This window comes from Hoplias malabaricus, chromosome 7 (assembly GCF_029633855.1).
Source record: "Hoplias malabaricus isolate fHopMal1 chromosome 7, fHopMal1.hap1, whole genome shotgun sequence".
In the NCBI taxonomy this organism is placed as follows: Eukaryota; Metazoa; Chordata; class Actinopteri; order Characiformes; family Erythrinidae; genus Hoplias; species Hoplias malabaricus.
In genome coordinates, this window is record NC_089806.1 from 17,300,477 (window position 1) to 17,320,422 (window position 19,946).

At 37.5% G+C, this 19,946-nt stretch overlaps 1 protein-coding gene across 2 annotated transcripts in view; it reads right to left on the minus strand.

Moving 5' to 3' along the window:
- plcb1l (phospholipase C beta 1-like) overlaps window positions 1–19,946 on the minus strand; it is a 125,657-nt gene that overhangs the window by 45,847 nt on the left and 59,864 nt on the right. For both annotated transcript variants that reach the window (XM_066676509.1, XM_066676510.1), the window contains 6 exons: window positions 11,192–11,332; window positions 10,046–10,125; window positions 7,418–7,471; window positions 6,381–6,456; window positions 2,500–2,600; window positions 1,689–1,855 (listed from right to left, as the gene is read on the minus strand). In XM_066676509.1, the coding sequence (XP_066532606.1) occupies window positions 1,689–1,855; window positions 2,500–2,600; window positions 6,381–6,456; window positions 7,418–7,471; window positions 10,046–10,125; window positions 11,192–11,332 (619 nt within the window). The remainder of the gene's footprint in view (window positions 1–1,688; window positions 1,856–2,499; window positions 2,601–6,380; window positions 6,457–7,417; window positions 7,472–10,045; window positions 10,126–11,191; window positions 11,333–19,946) is intronic.

Consider the following 19,946-nt stretch of genomic DNA (forward strand, 5'->3'; position numbering starts at 1 on the left):
GGCAGCCGTGGTTTTATGTTTTTTTGGATACAGTCCGGGTTAGCACCTGAACATCCCTTTCAGACAGCTTCCTCTTGCGTCCACAGTTAATCCTGTTGGATGTGTTTCGTCCTTCTTGGTGGTATGCTGACATTACCCTGGATACCATGGCTCTTGATACATCACAAAGACTTGCGGTCTTGGTCATAGATGCGCCAGCAAGACGTGCACCAACAATTTGTCCTCTTTTGAACTCTGGTATGTCACCCATAATGTTGTGTGCATTGCAATATTTTAAGCAAAACTGTGCTCTTACCCTCTGCTTATTGAACCTTCACAATCTGCTCTTACTGGTGCAATGTGCAATTAATGAAGATTGGCCACCAGGCTGGTCCAATTTAGCCATGAAACCTCCCACACTAAAATGACAGGTGTTTCAGTTTCATTGTCCAACCCCTGTAAATTTGAATTATTTTTATTATTATTAATTATTCTATATCCTTTGCTAATAATATTAGCTGGGGAAAAACAGAACATAAAATATTAATTTTGCTATATATTGTGCACAAGTCAAAATATATGACATATATTTTTATAAGATAATTTTCTATAAGATAAATTCAATTTTAAAAGCTATAGATTCACATTTTACTCAATTTACTTATTATATTCATAATCAACAAAACAAGTATTTTGAAGAGGGGGTACCAAACCTTTGCACATGACACAATAAAATGCTTTAAAAGCATGTGTGTGTGTATGTGTACTGTGCTGTTGGAGTATGCTCTAGTGGTAACAGCCATGCATATTAGAGTGACAGCTGTGTGGGGATTATGAATTTGTAAACATGACTTTTGCAGGGAGACTCTTAGCCTGCTGTGCCAGTGCCCGTGTGTGTGTGTTAGTTACTGTAAGAACTCATCTCTGTAGCTAACATTCCATTCCCGCATCCCACTGGGCCACCAAACTCACTGCCCTCATGGAACACAACTGTTACTACGGTAACAACCCTTCCGACTTCAGAGCCCTACAGAGAGCATGAGGGCAGCGCTTGATTTCTTTTTTGCTTCAACACAGCTGCGTTCATTCACTCATGAATAAGTAGTGTTTTTTACGAGCTACCAAGGGATGACTGGCAAAAGAAAAGAAAAGAAAGTTTGTGAACACCTGCTCATTCAACATTTCTTCTGAAATTAAGGCAATTTGTCCATCTTTGTGGCTGTAACAGCCTCTACTATTCTGTAAAGCCTTTGCACCAGATGTTGGACATATCTGTGATTTAATAGCGTTCACAAAAGCAATAGTGAGATCAGGCTCTGATTTGATGTACTGTTCCTGGTATACAGCCCAATCCTGGTGGGTTTAATACTCCTGTAGCTGACACTTGGGACTAAGCATGGTAAACCTAGGCTGCAGCTGCTTCAGAGTGTGCCGTTTGTTTTAAGATTTTATTTATAGAGGTTATAAAAGCAAAGTATAGCACAACTGGATTTCTTATTCCATGAACTGGTGGATAAAAACTGGAGTATAATCATTCATTATAAGGGGTTTCCATAGTGTATACTGAATTATTACAGCTGATAATCTGAAGCCTTAATTTTGTCCGTCTAGTGCTAAACTAAAGAAACAAACATCAGAAAACAGGTATGTCTTGGTATTTGCCAAGAGAAGTGTTGTGAATTTTTTTTAAAACATGCAGCGTCTCTCACCCCGCTGGGAGAGCATGGTGTCAGGCTCATACTTTTCCACCAATGCCTGCACCTGCTCAGGCTTCAGGGGTGGGTAGAGAATCTCATTTAGTCGAGGGTCTCGCTGCTTATTGTTGATGAAGTCTGTTATCTGCTCCACTGTGAGGTATGGCCTACTCTTAGCACCACTATAGATAGATTGATAGATAGATAGATAGATAGAGAGAGAGAGAGAGAGAGAGAGAGAGAGAGAGAGAGAGAGAGAGATTTTAATGCAGCAGCAGGCACTCTGTGTAAATGTGAATGCATTTTTTTCCCTCCTCCTTGAACTTCTTTTGGTTCAGTTAATACAAACATTGCTATTTTCCACTGCAGATAAGAGTATGACTAGAGGCAATGTCATGTGACCACACTGTTCACTGTTCAGGTGGACAGGAAAACTAAAGAGGTGCAAAGAGACATTAAGTACTGGGAATGAGCTGATTGAAGAGTAAATGACTATTTTAATCTGGAAGTCAACATTTAATAGATCTGCATTAGGGCATGAGGACTTGTTAAAGATACATGAGGTCCAATTAGAGGTGTTTAATATCCTTGTCTTTTCCAATTGGTCATACTCCCTAGCTTATGACTCACTCTTATCATGTTGCTCGTCCAAAACTCCATTTGATTTATGAGTTTAATTTGCAAGGATGCTGTGCCTGGAATGGCTGTGTTTCTTTCTAGAACTACCTGAGCTTCCAGAAGACCAGCTTTTCTTTCCCCTGGAGAGATTGAAACAACCATTTCCATCAAAACCCTGGACTCAGCATGCAGCATGAAGGGGACTTACATTTCTGAGAAGATGGTATCGATGTCCTTCCTGGGACAGATGTTATTGAGGAACACTCTGTATATATCTGGTGTGAATTGTTGCAGGGAGATTGTGTCATTCTGCATGGGGAGAGAAACAATATATATATATATATATATATATATATATATATATATATATATATATAAATATTATATATATATAACCACCATAAATGAGCGACTGTTATTGAACATGAAGTTGTAAATTATTTTTCAATCATCTGCACTGATTCATTTGCACTTAACATAATCGGAAGAAAAAAGATGAGAAATATCAACCCATATAAAGAAGAAGAACTCAACACGGCCAATTACATGGACCGGTGGTTATTAAAGACAAAGGGTCTACAGAGACGGGGTTCATTAAAGATAATGATCGTGTAAGAATGACAGCAACGACAGTCTTAAATGAGGAAGAGCTGTCTAATACATCCTCATAAAAGAAGAGGAAAAGAGAACTGAGTGGTCAGCCAGGTAACTGGACCAGACAACCTGCAGCCCTCAGCAGTTTTGACACAGTGAAACAGTCTAAAAATACATTTGGACATGTTTTGTCACTGCTTGAATAACCAGCCAGATGTCCAGTTTATATACAGCATGTACATTAGTTATATCTCTACATTTAGGCACACAATTCTGACCAAATGGTAAGGCAAGTTAACTAAATATTTATGTTTAATTATCATTTTTTACCATCCAATCACAGTGAGTATTACTATACAGTAACACAGCAGTAACTCCCAATGTTAAGCAGAGCAGAATATTATGGCAAAAGACGTGTAAGAAACTTTTGGGGATCTATTGGGGAAGAAGGGAATAATTACACATCTCTCTTCAGCAAACAATGAAGTTAATGAACAGCAGAGAAGCAAATGAGATGTGTCACTAAAACCCTTCCATTACTCACTAAGAATGATGCAATTTCTCACTTCACAATAAGCACCATGGTGTTGCCCTCTCCAGTCATCTGTCAGCAGTGACTGATACAGACTATCCTTTATTCTTAGCTGACAATGAAGAGGCTGTGATCAGTGGATTGAAATGTGCTATTGCTTTCCTTCTTTTCCTTAATAAGTAACAAGAATACCTGGACACCCACAGAGTCATACCATAATCCAATCATTATGCTCACACCAAGCACCAGAATGGGAAAAATATGATAAGAAAGTGATTTTAACTGTGACATGGTTGTCTGTGCCACACTGAGTGTGTTTAGTGTCAGAAACTGCTGATCTCCTAGGATTATGATGCATAACAGTCTCTGGAGTTTATACTGCACAAACAAACAAAGTGAGCAGAGAGGACAACGTTAAGTTTCTTCTGTCAGGCTACAGTAGGTCCAGGCTTACTAAAACAAGACAGTTGGCTTGGTCTGATTAATTTTGATGTACAATTTACAGCATAAATTCATGGACCCAATTGGACAAATAGAGCAGAACAATAATAAATAAATTTTAAAAAAGTCTGATTCTGAGATTGTTGTTGTGATAACAGAAGACATGGAGATGCTGAATTTTACATTCATTTCTTGTATAAAGTTTGCACAAACTCTTAAAAAAGTAACAAAATAGGAGAGGTTTGGGGGAAAGCTTCAGTAACGCAAAACATTTTAAATTAATCCAGTCTGAATGAGATTAACTTTTCTTAAAGATTTGATTATTCTGAAATGTCAGTGGAATTCCCCTTACTTGTTAAGGAACAGGGCTAAGCTCTAACAGGTTAGTTATAGTGACTGAGTGAGTTTAGAGGTTATTATTAAGTGGGCTGGAATGTGAGCAGAGTAAAGATAGATATACACATGCATAGAGAGAAAGAGGAGCTCTCGCCACTCGCTGCCGTTGTATGCTTAGCTGAACCCATGTGTGCTTTTAGGTCCTTTACACCGTTATTACACATGGGAAAACATGGGAATTTCTTTTTTAATTCATCCAAGAACTTACATTTACGTTTCGGCATAGCTGCTCGAAATGAGGGTAGGTACATGAGCTTTGCCTGACGTAAACAAGGACTACTGACTGGCAGACTGACCAATTAAATGTTTACAGAGAAGGTTATCGACCAATAATGGTAACCAATAAAGATTTTAGGCTACTTCACCACGCCCCCTTCTCACTCAAGCGAACCAAACGGAGTAGGGGAGGGCGGGACTAGTTTGTGAACGAAACGCTTCTCGAAATTCTATGTAAGCTCTAGAAAAACAAATTTCCTGGATGTCTTTTTTGACATTTTTTAAGTCTTAAAAAGAGGACATGTCCAGGTCCTCTGTGAAGGTTATAGAGGGCAAGGCAGCTCACTAGGAAATTTGACATGCCTAATGTGTTTGTTGTAATATATGACTGTAAGAAATGCCTTTTCATTTGAAATTATTACCGTGTGTTGAATGTAAAATGTCAGTTAAAATTTTCTCAGCCAAAAAAAGTGAGCAGGGCATAGCTTGTTTAAATGCTCCATGTTTCATGTTTTCAAAGGCCGATTACTCATTGGAAAAATCTCTTCAAATAGCCATGTGTTTACATTCATTAATAATATATAAGAAACTATATTCAAACTGAGAAAGGGAGGCAAGGAGAGAGAGAGAGAGAGAGAGAGAGAGATGGAGAGAGAGAGAGGTTAAAGGAAGATTTGAGGAATTGTTAACCTTTGTCAACATTTAGCTCTAATTAATTACACATTGCAGCAACAACAACAACAAATCCCAGCTGGCCTCTACCACAGCAATACACTGCTTGCGCCTGTTGCTAAGTATGTAATTATGAACAGGCTGCCTCTATTTTGTGAATGAGTGTGGTTGTGTATTTAAATAATCTGTTTGCTACAATTTATTCAGTGTGGGGGCGCAACCCTTTCTGTGAATAAGTAGAGTGCTCATTGTCAGTTACACCAGTGATCGAAACAAAAGTCTTAACTTGCGTGTGACAAATTACTAAACTGAGTGTGATGTATGAGAAATATGCCACAGAACTAAAAATGACATTACTAGTTATTTTTAAACAGCCATTTCCTGTACTATGTTTTAAAAACTGCATTCTCCAATATCCAAAGTCCACATTTAAAAATTCAGATTAAAGGCAGATTTGTGTGTCTTGAACAGTTCTGCAGATTTGTGATCACACATGCCCTGAGAACAAATGGAACGAAATAAATCTAAAATGTCACATATGGACATTCATTGTGATGAAAAAATAAGGTTTATAGAAGTCCATACATACAAATATTGTACAAATACCATATTTGTATTTATTATAGTGTCTTTATATGTTTACTGCCTAGATTACATCTTTACTGTCTCAAATGCAAAAAATTGTTGTGCATAAAAAACTATGTCACAAAAATGTCCACCAGGCCAATTTTATTACCATTATGATAAGGAAAACTGGAATAAATTAATGTTTTCTGAAATTAAATAGTTGTTTCACTGTGTAATGATGACATCTTTTTAAACTGATTCATTCACAAACTGCTCAGACTCTGCTCAACTACAGGTTACACTAGTCTTGCATTTGTAGCCTGGTTCTCAGTGGCAAGGTGTTCCAGGAATATTTGGTTTTATTTCCTATAATATTCACAAACAGAAAGACTTTTTGTGTCATAGAAATAATGTATCATTCTGTAATTTTAAAGCAAGGTCACATTATGATTCTAAAAATTCACCATTATAAAAAATGTTTCCTTTGAATATACAATTCTTCAATATACTTTTGTGATGTCTGACGTATTCTGATTAAACGTAAATTACAATAATCTCTTGTTCTCAGAATTGAAGCTGAACTTTTAAACTACCAAGTTACAGAACCTCTGGTGCAGTGAACAAACCGAGAGAGAATCATGGTGCATTGACAGACATGAGACAGAGCTTACTCTTCCAGATGGAAGCCCACAGATCTCCAAAGCATTTTCCACCCTCTTCCTGTCTGCTGAAAATACCCGGAAGATACTAGAACAAAGCAGACACTATTAGGACACAACATCAAACAATTTATGAAGGGCATTCAATGTAGATCATGGCAAATGCAGAAAAAGTTGGACTCAATTCTACCTGATTCTTAATTTCAACAGGTTTTTCCCCACAAAATTAAGCGTAATAACTAATACACAGACAGCTAAAAGATGGACAAACAAACTCTGTCTTTGATACCTTTGAATTCTTGCAGCAACAGAGAGGAAGTTACACAAATTTCACCATGTAGCTGAATATTGCAATGCAGCTACTGTAGATAACAGATGTTCTGCTGAAATCCGCATGGTCAAATAACAGAAGGATGCCAGAGATTATGATAACTATATCTGTTGCTGCTTTTCATATAGATTTATTTATCCTGAATTTAAGATCTGAAGACATATGCCTGCTTTGTTAAGCTTCACGGTCAAAATGTGTTCAATTTTATAGTTCACAGTAATTCATAATGTTCTTAATGTCTGTGCAACTTTACAACAGTAAAACCACTTACAAGTCAAGTGAATAACACTCATATACCTCTCATTAAAATGGCAAATGTCAAGCGTCAGGTTATAGGACACAACTGAAGAGTCAGTTCTTGAAGTTAATGTGTTGGAAGCAGGAAAATGTTATCTGCATGACTTTGTGATGGGAAGATGTCTGGGTCAGATTATTACCAAGGTGGCAGGAACTGTGAGTAGTTTTTGGAGTGAGTAGTACATACCAAAATTGTCCAAGGAAGGACAACTGTTGAACAAGTGACAGGGGCATGGGTGGAGAAAGTTCTAGGGTTTGTAAGCACTGTTAGCTATCTCCCATACAATCTGAGACAGCAAACATGTCTCAGCTGATAAACTAAATGGAATATTGAGCAAACAATTAAACCATTCAATTACTGAAGATACATATAAATGTAAATATTATTTACAATGATGAATGAGCAGTGGATTTTACTCACTTTTTGACAGGAATACCTCCTTCAGGAGTGAGCTGCAGCAATAGTCTAGTATATCTGCAAAAAAATAATATAAAAACACCCTTTCACTTATTGTGAGTGAAAATATTCCAGCCTATCACTGGAACAAAAGCATGAATTGTGGATGCATTCATTAGTACACCATTATAAATATCACTGACATTTTGCTCATTCATATGCATGAAAATGGGCAAGCATCATTTGCCTGTAATCAATAAGCCTTCTGTCAAAATGTGTGTGTGTGTGTGTCTCCATGACTATACAGAACTGCCCCAATGTGTTTCTAATTATAGCTTGTGTGTGAGTATCTTTGGGTGTGTGGGGTGTGTGTTTGTACATATTTACATTTCATGCATTGCTCCACAATCCCAGGATGTTTTGCATTGTCAGTGGAGAATGCGGAGGTAGGTACGCAGCTACCACACTAAAAATAAGCCTGCATACATGAGCTGTCATTTTGCACTCGGTGATAAGTAGCTTTTTGCAAATAATTAACGTCAATTAAGCAGTTGACCTCATCAGTGTTATATCATTTAAGGCCAAAGTCTGGTAATAGTCAGCCACCGGGGGAAAGGGTCCCTAACACCACTGACTCCATCACGCCTCCTCCACCGATGGCCACCCACTGAGTGACCAGACAAATCTGCTCTGTGGCACAAGGACATCTGAACTGCTGCTGTTGCTATGCAGCTGCTTTCCAGACCCGAGTAAATGCCCAGCCACCCGCTCCCCCTTCTAATAGCATGGGAGCTGCTAAATGGATGATTACATGCTTCTGCTGTGGCTCTGTGCATTTTTCTTTGATTAGAGTTGAGCAAAGGACAGTGGGAGTGATTCAGGCAAAGTCAAGAAAAGTGGCTCAGAAACAAAGCAGTTGCGGAATATGCCACAAAACCTTTGCAATTTTGGTGTCAATCTACAGCTTTGACTGGACCTCCTTGAAGTTCTAACCAAAGTCACAGTGGGATGCTGAGGGGCATATGTCATTTATAAGCATGTTTACCTACAGAAGATCTTTAAAACCCACTTTAATTAGCACTATTTGACAAAGAGCCAACAGATATGGCAAAAACCTGACACTGCAATACTTTTCCTCATACAAAATATATATCCTGCATTTTTCTTTTTCTGAGAACGTGGTAGTAAATTTCAGGTGGTCCTCACCATTAAATAATCTGCTTTCCAATCAGAAGACAGTACTAGCTAAAAACTTAATCAATATGGAGCTAATACATTGACATCTTTGCTTGTATTATTAACTGGTAATCATCAAAGAAAAAATATTGTGGCTGGTGTAGTGTATTTCTATTTATAAGTAACTATTTAGCAAACTGAATTGTGTAGTTCTTTGAAAACTGTCAGTAGTTTTCCTCTCAGGTGACACCTTCTAAGGTTCTAGAAGAAGAGTTTTGTAATGTTGGTCTTTAAGAACCTCGCTAGACTTCCTGCACTGCTCAGCTGATTCACAGATTCCCCATGAAATATTCAGGAAATTCCCCAGTAAGCTCTTCTAGAACGCAAACATTTTCTGCCTTGATTCTCAGGAAGGGTGGTTCAGAGCAGAGGACAGTTAAGTTGAAAAACGCTCTGACTATTATAAGACTATCTTGGCCATGGAAAACATATGTCTGAATGTCCGACTTTTGAACTCGTTGCAGTGATGGCATGAGAATGTATGTAGCAATATACAGAGCAGTAGTTTCAAATATAAAATGTTCTTACTACACTGTTACAATTTGAGGCAGGGTATTTATTCTTCTGTATGTAAATAACTTATTTCCTTCTTATTTAATATTAAAACAAAAAGTTTGGCGATTCAACTCATTTCTTTTGACTATTTTCACGGTGGCCTGCATCACCTTGTCTTTGGACATGCTACAGACAACCAGTCTGAATTCCTAATGAAAAGACGACATACTGTTCACTTTGTGGAACCACTCAAATGCAAATCTGAAAATGCACATGTCATATCTGACTAATAACAACAAAATGATTTCTGTTGCCATTAAAAGAGCAACATAATTTTACAATGGGTCATCTGAACTAAACTACATATAGATAAAAACACAGCTGAAATTTTAATGCTACTTAGCCTCCATGGTCTTTTTGCCAGTTCACTGAAAAATATCTAAAACTCTGGTAGAAAAGAAAACAAGCAACCAAAGTCAGAACTAAAACATCTTGTATGTATGTACAACACTGCAACCATAAAAAACACAATGGGAGATTAATACACTGCTAGAAGTGCTTTCTGTTTGGCATTGATTAAATGCTGCTGCTGTTCATCACAGGCTCTAAAAAAATAAAAACAGCTTGCTTTGGGGCCACAAGTCCTAAGCGCCAATCTTTTCGCCTGTGGGCCAAGTATTGATTTATGAAATTTTACTGCACATTGTGGAAGCTCCTATTGTATAGTATTTATTATTATTATTTTAGGGGAGAAAAGTTCTACTAGATGAACTGAAATGGTGCTGAAGGGACTGGTAGATACAGTAAGTATAAAGAACACATTTAGAAAATGCAGAATCTCTATTTCAGAGGAATAGTTACAGTAGATAACAAACAACATCTGGAAATTGCAAATATACTGCAAATACAAAGCATACTCACACTTTCTCTAAACATGACTCTCGGGACAGGTTTTGGGCCAGAAGGTTCGAAGCCAAGCTGAAAAGCTCTTCAGCCCATTCCTATAAACATTATCAGGCATAAACACAGACAGTAATAATTTAAAATAAGATTCATTTAAAATTAATGTTAATTGTAGACTTTTCAGTCATCTCATAATAAAGTGGCATCATGAGTGTGTCAGAGTAAACTAGGTGAGAATGTGGAGGGTCTTAGTGCACTGTGTAAAGTCTGATAACAAATGAATCAGTATACACAGATCAGCCATAAAATTAAAACTACTAACCTAATATTTTGTAGGCCTCATTCAATACTGCCACAACATTAAAACATGGACTCCACAAGATCTCTGGAGCTGTCCTGTGGTATTTCGCAGCAAGACATTAGCGGCAATCCTGAATGTTGCAAAGTGGGTATTGCATGGATTATATTTGTTTTTCCAGCACATCCCACAGCTGTTTAACTATACTGAGATACAGGGAATGTAGAGGCCAAGCCAGCATTTTGTTTTACTTATATTTTCATTTAAATGTATGCAGTCATTCATTCATTATCTGTAACCGCTTATCCAGTTCAGTGTCGCGGTGGGTCTGGAGGCTACCTGGAATCATTGGGTGCAAGGCAGGTTTTCTTCCATTAGTGCATCCTAGTGCCATTGCTTTCTCAAGTAAGTGGCATGCACGCACTGCACCATGGTCCATTTTTGATCCTCTCGTACAAATGCAGGTGGTTTTGGACTTGCTTCCTATGTAGCCTACCCATGTTAATGTGATCATTCATGTTATTCACTTCACCTCATTGTTATTAATATTATAGCTGATCTGTGGCACTCTGTGGTTTTTGTGTTACAGCTGAACATTCACATTCTGAACAGTATATTTCTTCCGACAAATACAGTATACAGCTCCAATAAAATGTCAATAAATTATGGAATATACAATAAAGGTGAGCCATGAAATGCTTCTTATACAGGACACCTACATCATGCCATGTATATTTTTACTCAGTTATAGAAAATTTTAAAATGTTTCCATTCATTAGTTTCTGTCATGACAAACTAATGATCCTCTCTGATAACTGACTTAGTTAAGAATTCTCATGTATGTATCATGTATATAAGTTAATTACCTTGGCTACTTCATCTTGGAAAGCCATGAAGTTTAAGTAGGTAATGTTGACCATGTCTGGACCAGTGACCACTGTCAGTATCCTGTTCTCCATCTTCCCCACCATGTTAGCCACACCCAGCTGCTCACGGACTTTAGTTTCCTAAATGAAAAGCACACTTATTAGTTTGTATATTCCTCATAAAATTGTCGCATGCACACATTATTTATTGTTTGATAAGAGTGACCTGTACACTTTCAGGTTATAAGCTAAGGATCACATTTCAACAATTTCCCAGTAGGCTTCACACCATATACTTAGAAAAAGCATATTAAGAAGTACAAGCCATTTACAAAAAAAAAAATATATATATATATATATATATATATATATATATATATATATATATATATATATATATATATGAATTTTTTCACACAGCCTTTTAAGACTACATAAGACATCTCATTAAGGAAGATATCTCATTTATTTAAGGAAGGAAAATACACACAGATATGGAACATGGAAACATCCAAACATGGAAAGTGCTTTCGATAATATAACAATGATATACCAATATGGCACTTGATTTCTATAATCCAGGTTTATCTATACAGTTCCCGGTCTTTACATTTCCCACAGTCTTTTGAAAGGGACCAGGGAGTGTGCCCAGGGCTGATAGTGGAAAAAATTCCTGAGAACTTTTTTCCATGCCTGGGAGGCATGGCAGGGGCGCTATGTATGCGACACACTTTTAACACCCCATATATATATAAACAGCCTGTGTATAACCCTGATCATCATTATTGTCAAGAAGGATCCAGGGGTATGCTCCCCTGGGAATTTTATTTTAATAACCCATTAAATGATAGATTCTGGTAAATTTTGTGGAAATAAATGGACAACATTCACACATGAGATGAAAAAGCCCAATACAAGCCTATATTAAAGTAGCTTCTAAAAGTAAAAGTAAACCGTATAACACGCCCCTACCCTATTTCTGATTGGCTTATTGTCTAGTAGGTCTATTGTTGGTGTGGTTGACCTCTCCGTTCAAGAGATCTGTCAAATCACTGGGTGAACCTGATTTTTTTTTTCCCGGCAACCATGTCAGTACACCAGAGATCTGGCGTGGCACCGGAATACTATCAGCCCTATGTGCCTGTTATAAAAATGACTATTAAACTGTAGACTAAATCTACAGGCAGATTCAGAGGAGTAAAATCATTGAGAAAGAGCAGTAATAATTCCATTACCACACCTCCCCGTGTAATATTCAGGCTGTATTTATACAGCTCTGTTTTGGAAAAATGACTAGACAGCAATGGCTTTGTCATACGACCAGATGATGGCTAATTTAAAACAGCTGGACAGATTTCATCTGACTTGACAAGCGCAATGCATCTTTCAGAGCCCATGACCAACTTTATAAATCACTTAGTATAATAAATACGAATGGGGTTTTCTTAAAATTTGATTAAGCATATTAATGAGTTTGGATCCAAGTTCTATTAGAGCTGTTCTATATGGAATGAAGTGATGATTATTGCCTTGGTTTTAATTTATATGCTCAATTTGACAGCGCAATGAAGGAGTTCATGAACAGCAGGTCATACTTGACAAAAATATTCATACTTTTCCCAGCACAGGCAATGAATAACAATGACACCGCTCTTATTCCTTGCACCTTGGCCTGACATACATGTGGCATACCAAACAGTTCTACAGCCTAATTAACACAAGAAAAACCCAGCAAAGGATTCTGCAGAGGAAGCAAATTAGCTCGCACTAATTTACCCAATCAAACAAAGAGAGTCAGTGTGCTGTGTCACAGTGATAAATGTCCCCTACACATTCTGAGCCACCCAATCACATCACACTATGTCTTGAAGGCTCACTGTTCTATTAGCGTGCTGAACTTCCCGCAGGAGGTGGGCTTTTTCTCTGCTTTTCTTTCTTACCATCCTTGGGGTCTCCTGATTTGCCTCTGGTTAATGAGATTTAACACATCTCAGTTTGGGGGAAATGCTACTCTTTAACCTCCAGATAGGTCTACACTGAACCAAGTGTGGCTGCTAAACTGATTTAAGCCGTGAAGCTCACTTAGAAGCTAAATGTCGCTGCAAGTGCTTCAGAGCTCCACGGTGAATCCACTACTGATTTATTGTAGGGCTTCTTTAAAACCAGAGCTCCATTTGCATGCTGGGAATATTCCCAGTGGAGTGCTGCTGCAAAACTTTCTGCCTCGGATCAGGGACACATGACAGACAATAAAAATGAGCTGGACACATATGCTGATCCAGGCCTAATAAATAAAGCCAAAATTGCTGATTTAAATAGCAATCAATCAAACAAAATGACTGCACTCTGAAAGACAAGAGTGCCATCCATCTTGGGCTGAAAAATCACAGGCAATTTGTCAGGGATAAAGTCAACGAGTCTTCCCCAGATGATGTTCCTCAGCAGATAATCAGCTATTTATCGTGCAGAATTCTGAGCAAAAACTCAAAAAGTGTGTGTGTGGGGGAGGGATAACAAAACAGAAGACAAAAAAGAAAAAAAAAACGACTGGGCTTGTTCATACCCGACGACAAAGGAAAGTTTCATTTCATGGTGATGCAACTCACAACCTTGACAGATCTGCAGATAAGCATTATCATTTCATGCAGCAACCACTCAGTGATTGAGGAAGAGATATAAGGCGACAAACAGTGAAGCATTATTGCTTGCTAAAGATACCATCAGTGTAGGTTGCAGCATATCGCATCATGTAATGAATTAAGAGAATATACATTTCCGAATGGTTTCCAGTCAACTGAGCCCAACTGTCCCTTAGACTGGAGGATATTTAAAAAAGAGTCTTAATAACAGTGACTAAATGAAAGATCTCATTATTTTAACAGAACTAATAAAGGGTCTGGGAAATCAAAAGAAAAGGAAGAAGCATATGTGCATCAAAGAAGGCTAACTCAAACAGGTCTTTGGTTTAGCTAGATTTAGCTCAAACATACTACTAATGTACTGACAGCTAGATGAATCTGATTAATTAAGTATTAATTATTATGTAAATGCAATCTGGTGGAAAGTAGACAGCCATCATCTTTCACAAGGATGCTTTTTACATGAGTTGCATCATATTCTACTGTGCAAACTGTAAGTGTAATATCACAATTCTTTAATGAACTGTATTCTTTAATCACTGTAGGCTTTATTTGCCTGTAATTTGCACCTTTCCCAGGTTTTCTCATTTGCCCAAACAAAAGGCTTTGCCTCTGGAACCCTCACAGCAAGCTAACATTTCTGTATGGCCACACTGTACTCCTCACGTTTGAAATTCATCTCTTTTAAAATGTAATTACTCAGCAGTGGTCATTAAATTAGTGCTGACTGAAGTATTGTTTCGTCGCTTGTAGGACTGGGCTCCTCTCAGGTGCTCTGCACTGCTGCTGTGGTGTGAGGTCAGGAAATAAACAAATAAAAAGAATACCCTTTGCATGTCCCCAAGCCTTTCTTGGTCTGAAGGAGAGAGGTTTAATTAGTGAACTGGTGCATTGTGACACCTGCTGAAGGCCTCAAAATGCTGTTGCCATGACAATAGATGACGTGAGCTTAGCAGGACCCCAAAGTCTTACTGTCAGAGTTCAGAGTAACCTAGTGAGAATGTGTGTGTGTCCTGTGATCTTACAGGAGGGGAGATGGGGGGAGACGGGTGCAACACAACAAAACACAAAGCTATTTTTATTTATTTATTTGTTGTTGTTTTTTTTACAAGAAAGTATTAACGACAGAAACTGGATTATTTTCCTTGTTGACAAGAAAGCTTTTTTTTATTTCAATTATATATTGTTGTTGTTTTTTTGCAGTATAAACTCCTATTAGAATAATAACATGGTTATACTGTACAACGTGAATTAATTGGCCTATAAAACATGCACAAGAAAGAGCTAAAAATAGCAGTTAAAATTACTGTGAAATCTGGACCTCACCACTCATACATGCATTTAATTATAATATTATATTAACTTTAGCAGCTGCACATTAGCCCAAGGCAAGTAAGCCCAACGCCAAATATAAGCTTAAGGGTTAAAAAAGTTATGAACATTGGAACAGTGTTCTGGAGTGAAGCAGCATACAATACATGAGGGATGAGTTTGAGTGCTGTTTGTGATCTAGAACTACTCAACCAACGACTTCACTACGGTTTATATGACAGAACCCAATCAAATTCTTACATCAATGTTCTAATATCTAAAGTAAAGCCCTCCTAGAAAAGTAGAGACTGGGAGGACAAACTACTGATTAATATCCTATGCTTCAGAGGAAATACTGGGCAAATGTACACAAACATTGTCTATATACTATATCTGCATAGAGTTCTGAGCACCTACCGCTTTGCAAAGCTTGTGTCAAAAAATCTATATAAATATGTATTGCTGATATCAATACATATTATGGATTTCAACAGATCCTGGTACATGGACCCCTACCCAATGGAAACTAGATTACATGGGAGATACTTACCTCAAGATGAAGTTCTCAGAATAAGTGCAGGCCCATGTTCATGAAGCTTCTAAGATTACGTCACTAATGACTGTGACTTGGTTCATTTTGCTGAAAGCTACTGAGGCCCTGAAAAGCTTCTTTAACACTGCCCCAGAATTCATATCATCACCAGACTTGTAGCAGGCAAAACCTGCTTCTTCATATATTTCCATAATTGGGGTGTAATACACAAGAGTATCCAAAGAATTACAGAATAAATTTAATATTACAAGTGAAATGGAGAGCACAGACTGTGGTGAAACCTCAAGATGTGTTCTGTCATTTAGGACCTTGACCTTCCAATATATTGCACTGCATGGCCAGACATGTTTTATATATATATATATATATATATATATATATATATATATATATATATATATATATATATATATATTAGTGTTTGCTGCAAAAATCATTTATCAGAACCAGAGAGGAGTGAAACCCCAATCCCATTAAAGACGACGAAGCCATGACTTCCCTCCACATTCAGCAAATCCCTCTAATGGCATCCTAAACGACACAGCGAGACATGCCAAGCCTAACGAAGGCAGACAAACTCTGGAGGCACAGCTTTGTAGTTTCTTGTAAACAGTCTTCAATAAATCAAAATAACTGTTACTGTCAGCACAGAGACTTGGAACAAAGTGGTGTGAAACTTTCCCCAAAGGAACGCTCAGACTGTCAAAAAAAGCTGAAGGGAAAGTCACATAAATCAATAGGAACTGCATAAAAATGTACTAGCTGTTATTCATGTATTCAGGTTTAACCCTCTTTTTTAATAAATAACAGAGTCCAATCTACCCTATTAAAAGAGCACAGGTTCTCTCAATAAAATTTACCACTGGGAGAGACTATTCCTTCTGAGACTTAAATCATCTGAAGTAACAATATCATAGGCAGCATGAGAAAGAAAACCACAACATTCAACCTGGCATTTTGTAGCAGCAGCAGCTTGAGGGACATGACAGCATGAGACCTAATAAATAGTGTGTCTACTGAAAAAAAAACACTCATTATCTAGACAGGGACATTGGTATGTTGGCAAAACACATTTTACTGTTACATTCTTTGCTTAAAATCAGCTATAACTGGGAAAAAATCCTTTTATTTCCTATTCCTTTCCTATTTAATTTCTTCCTCTTTCTAGTGATGTAATCAAAGACTTACAAAGGTTCTGCAGGGGCAGTGGGGGGTGGATCACTACTATAGACGCACTAATATTTTGGACATTAAGCAAATCTACTTCCAGGTTTCTTAGAATGACATTATCCAAATTTACAATCTCTGATCATAAAGGGGACCAACTCTAGAACATGTTTAATAACGTTAGTAAACACAGCATTCAATTCGATTTCATTTATACAGATCAGTGCTACAACTAACCTCGTCTAAAAACAGTTTACAGAATCTGTTTCCTAGCCGCAAGTGACATAACAGCAAAAAACTATATGACACTTAACTTTACAGTGTACAAAAGTTCCATGAGCCGGTTGCACAAAAGATCTTAAGTTTGACACTTAAAGCTTAAGGGTGTTGTACAATATCCCTTAAAAGATTTCCTTACCTCAACATATTTAAGGGAGTAAAATTCAATTGTTTCCATGGAAACCATTGTTTACATGCACTTGCTGTGATACCTGTTATTGTCTCTCTTGTACCAGCTCACAGACTTTTTAGAAAAAATAATAATGGAACAAAAGAAAACCACACTGGTCAGAGGAGGAAAAGATAATACTTCTGGAGGAATACAATAAAAGCAGACGGGGCGAGGGCCTTTGAAACTCTGAATAATGCGGCACACTGTTGACTTATTGACATGAAATACCTCGCCTACTACTGACTGGAAGGATCCTGTAGCAAAAAATCGGAGAGCAATCATTAACTGCATTGCAGCAGGAAGAGCACAGCTGCTGAAAGTAGCGTGATCCAACTCAAGACGATTAAACAAATCTTGGATTGACTGCTGATGAAATCTATAATTTAGAATCAGCTGCTCGTCATCCAGGTCGTGAAACATTCTCCTCAGGATATGTTCCTTTATCACCATAAAGTCGACCATGTTGTAGTTAAGACAGTATCAGAAGTGCCTTAAGATATTTTCCTTAATTTGGTTGCTAAGGTGTTTTGTGCCACGGTTTAATGAACTTTAAATGATACCTTAAGGGATAAAACAGAGATAAGGAAAAGACCTTAAATACACAAGTGAACATTAAGGAAAGGTTTGGTGCACCCTGGGTCCAGTAATGTCTGTCAATCTTAGAAGTATGGACACTCAAGAAAGAACATAAACTAATAAATATTCATGTAAAAAGCATGTAAAAGGTTCTTTGATGTGATGTCACAGAGGAATCACTTCTGACTGACAAATATTTTGTAACCTTTGCATTGGAAACGTCATACAATATTAAACAACCAGCATTCAATAGCATATTAAAATAGTGTTTTAAAGCCAAAAGAAAGGTGGTGCATTATGGCAGTAATATAGTCTATGGCCACACCTTCTGTCATTATTATCGGGTGCTGTCAAATGCTGACAGGGAGAGCGCAGAAAAAGCAAAATTTTGCTAGTAAAAGCCATGTGATAAAATCTAACATGTCAAGCCATCCTGGTGCAACTAAATCTCTCTGTGAGCTACCAGTCCCAAAATATGTGAGCGCTACATGAACAGTTCTCTCATATTATAAAAATACTTGCTCAATTTTAGGCACTAAAATAACAGCTAAAAAGATTGTTCGTTATATCCGTTATTCATTTGTACTAATGCGATGTTTAAATGGAAGGCGGATGAAAACTCTCTTGTCGTAAGCCATTTATTGAGTAAACTGAGGTGGGGCTGACAGTTTGTACTGCTCTTTGTGCACAAATCAGCCAGACCGTATGGAGATAAACGCAGCACGGCAGGCATCACACAGCACACTAGCTCAATCCTGCAGCACTGTGGAAAAGGTCAGATCTTTACCGGTCAGCCATCAGGCGATGCTTCACTGGCCAAGGAGGTACGGTCAAGTCGATGATGGCTTAACAATCACTCACTCTCATCCTTCACATAAAGAGGTTAATTAGCTTGATAGAAGCAATGCGTAACTGCAGAGAGAACACAGCACACACACAGCCGCAGAGGACACGTCTGTGTTTCTGGGGTTAGGCAAAGGTCTTGGATTTTAGCTTTCATGATAATGTCAGTTTAATATGCAAATTAGACTAACTGATGCAATGAAATGCAAAACACTCTGATCTCCATCTGATAGAGTTGGATTATTATGCTGTAATACGATATAGTCTACTGTAGTTCTATACTGCCACTTTAAATTTACACAATTTTCCCATTACCTCAAATGTATTCCATGAGCTAATATAAGATATGTTTGTGGTAGAGTTGTAAAAGGAATAGCCTACTCCATTAAACTCTTCTGTCACACTGGCATAATAATACTGATTACCACAGACAATCTACTTCCTCAAAAATCCACCCTAATAGGATCTAATGGGCAGTCATTGATTTCTATGAATAAACAGTCATAGGAAACAAAATACAAAAAAAAAAGAGTCATATATATATAAAATGGAAATGGTTTGTAACTCATTTGCTAATACACTGCATTAATAGTCAGAATTTTGTACCAAACCTGTTCCAATTTATTTCACTTTCAAACAATGATACAACATATTTGTAAGGTTTAAAGTCATTTTCCATTTCTTGTGGTTCTCTGCTATCCGTCACATTGGAGGTTGTGACAGCTGCATTACCACAATGTACATATTTATCACAAAGGAAGAAAATGACTGTACAGGTACATTGCCATTAAAAGGTACAAACAGTGGGAATGTACTTTTCAAAAGGTACAACAGTGGTTTAACCCTTTAAAGCCAAACGTATCAAATATGATACATGACCTTTGGAGGTGGCTCTTTAATCATCTAATGAAAAGAAATACAGAAACAAACTTCCATCCCTTTGGAGCGAGTGTTCGGAGTTCTCTACTGAACTGTGAATGAAGTGGAAGCATTTCCATATATTTACCAAAACATTACAAATTTGCTTCTATCACCATGAAAAAACACAAGAAAATCTTAAGGCTACTCTTTCGCTAAACTGAAGCAATTACGGGTATAATGTGTATGATGTTACTTATAGCAAAACTAAGCATTTTTGTTCCATTTCATAGATGTAGTGTATTCTACCTGCCACATGCTCATTAATTATGATGAATATTCAGAAAACACAATCGG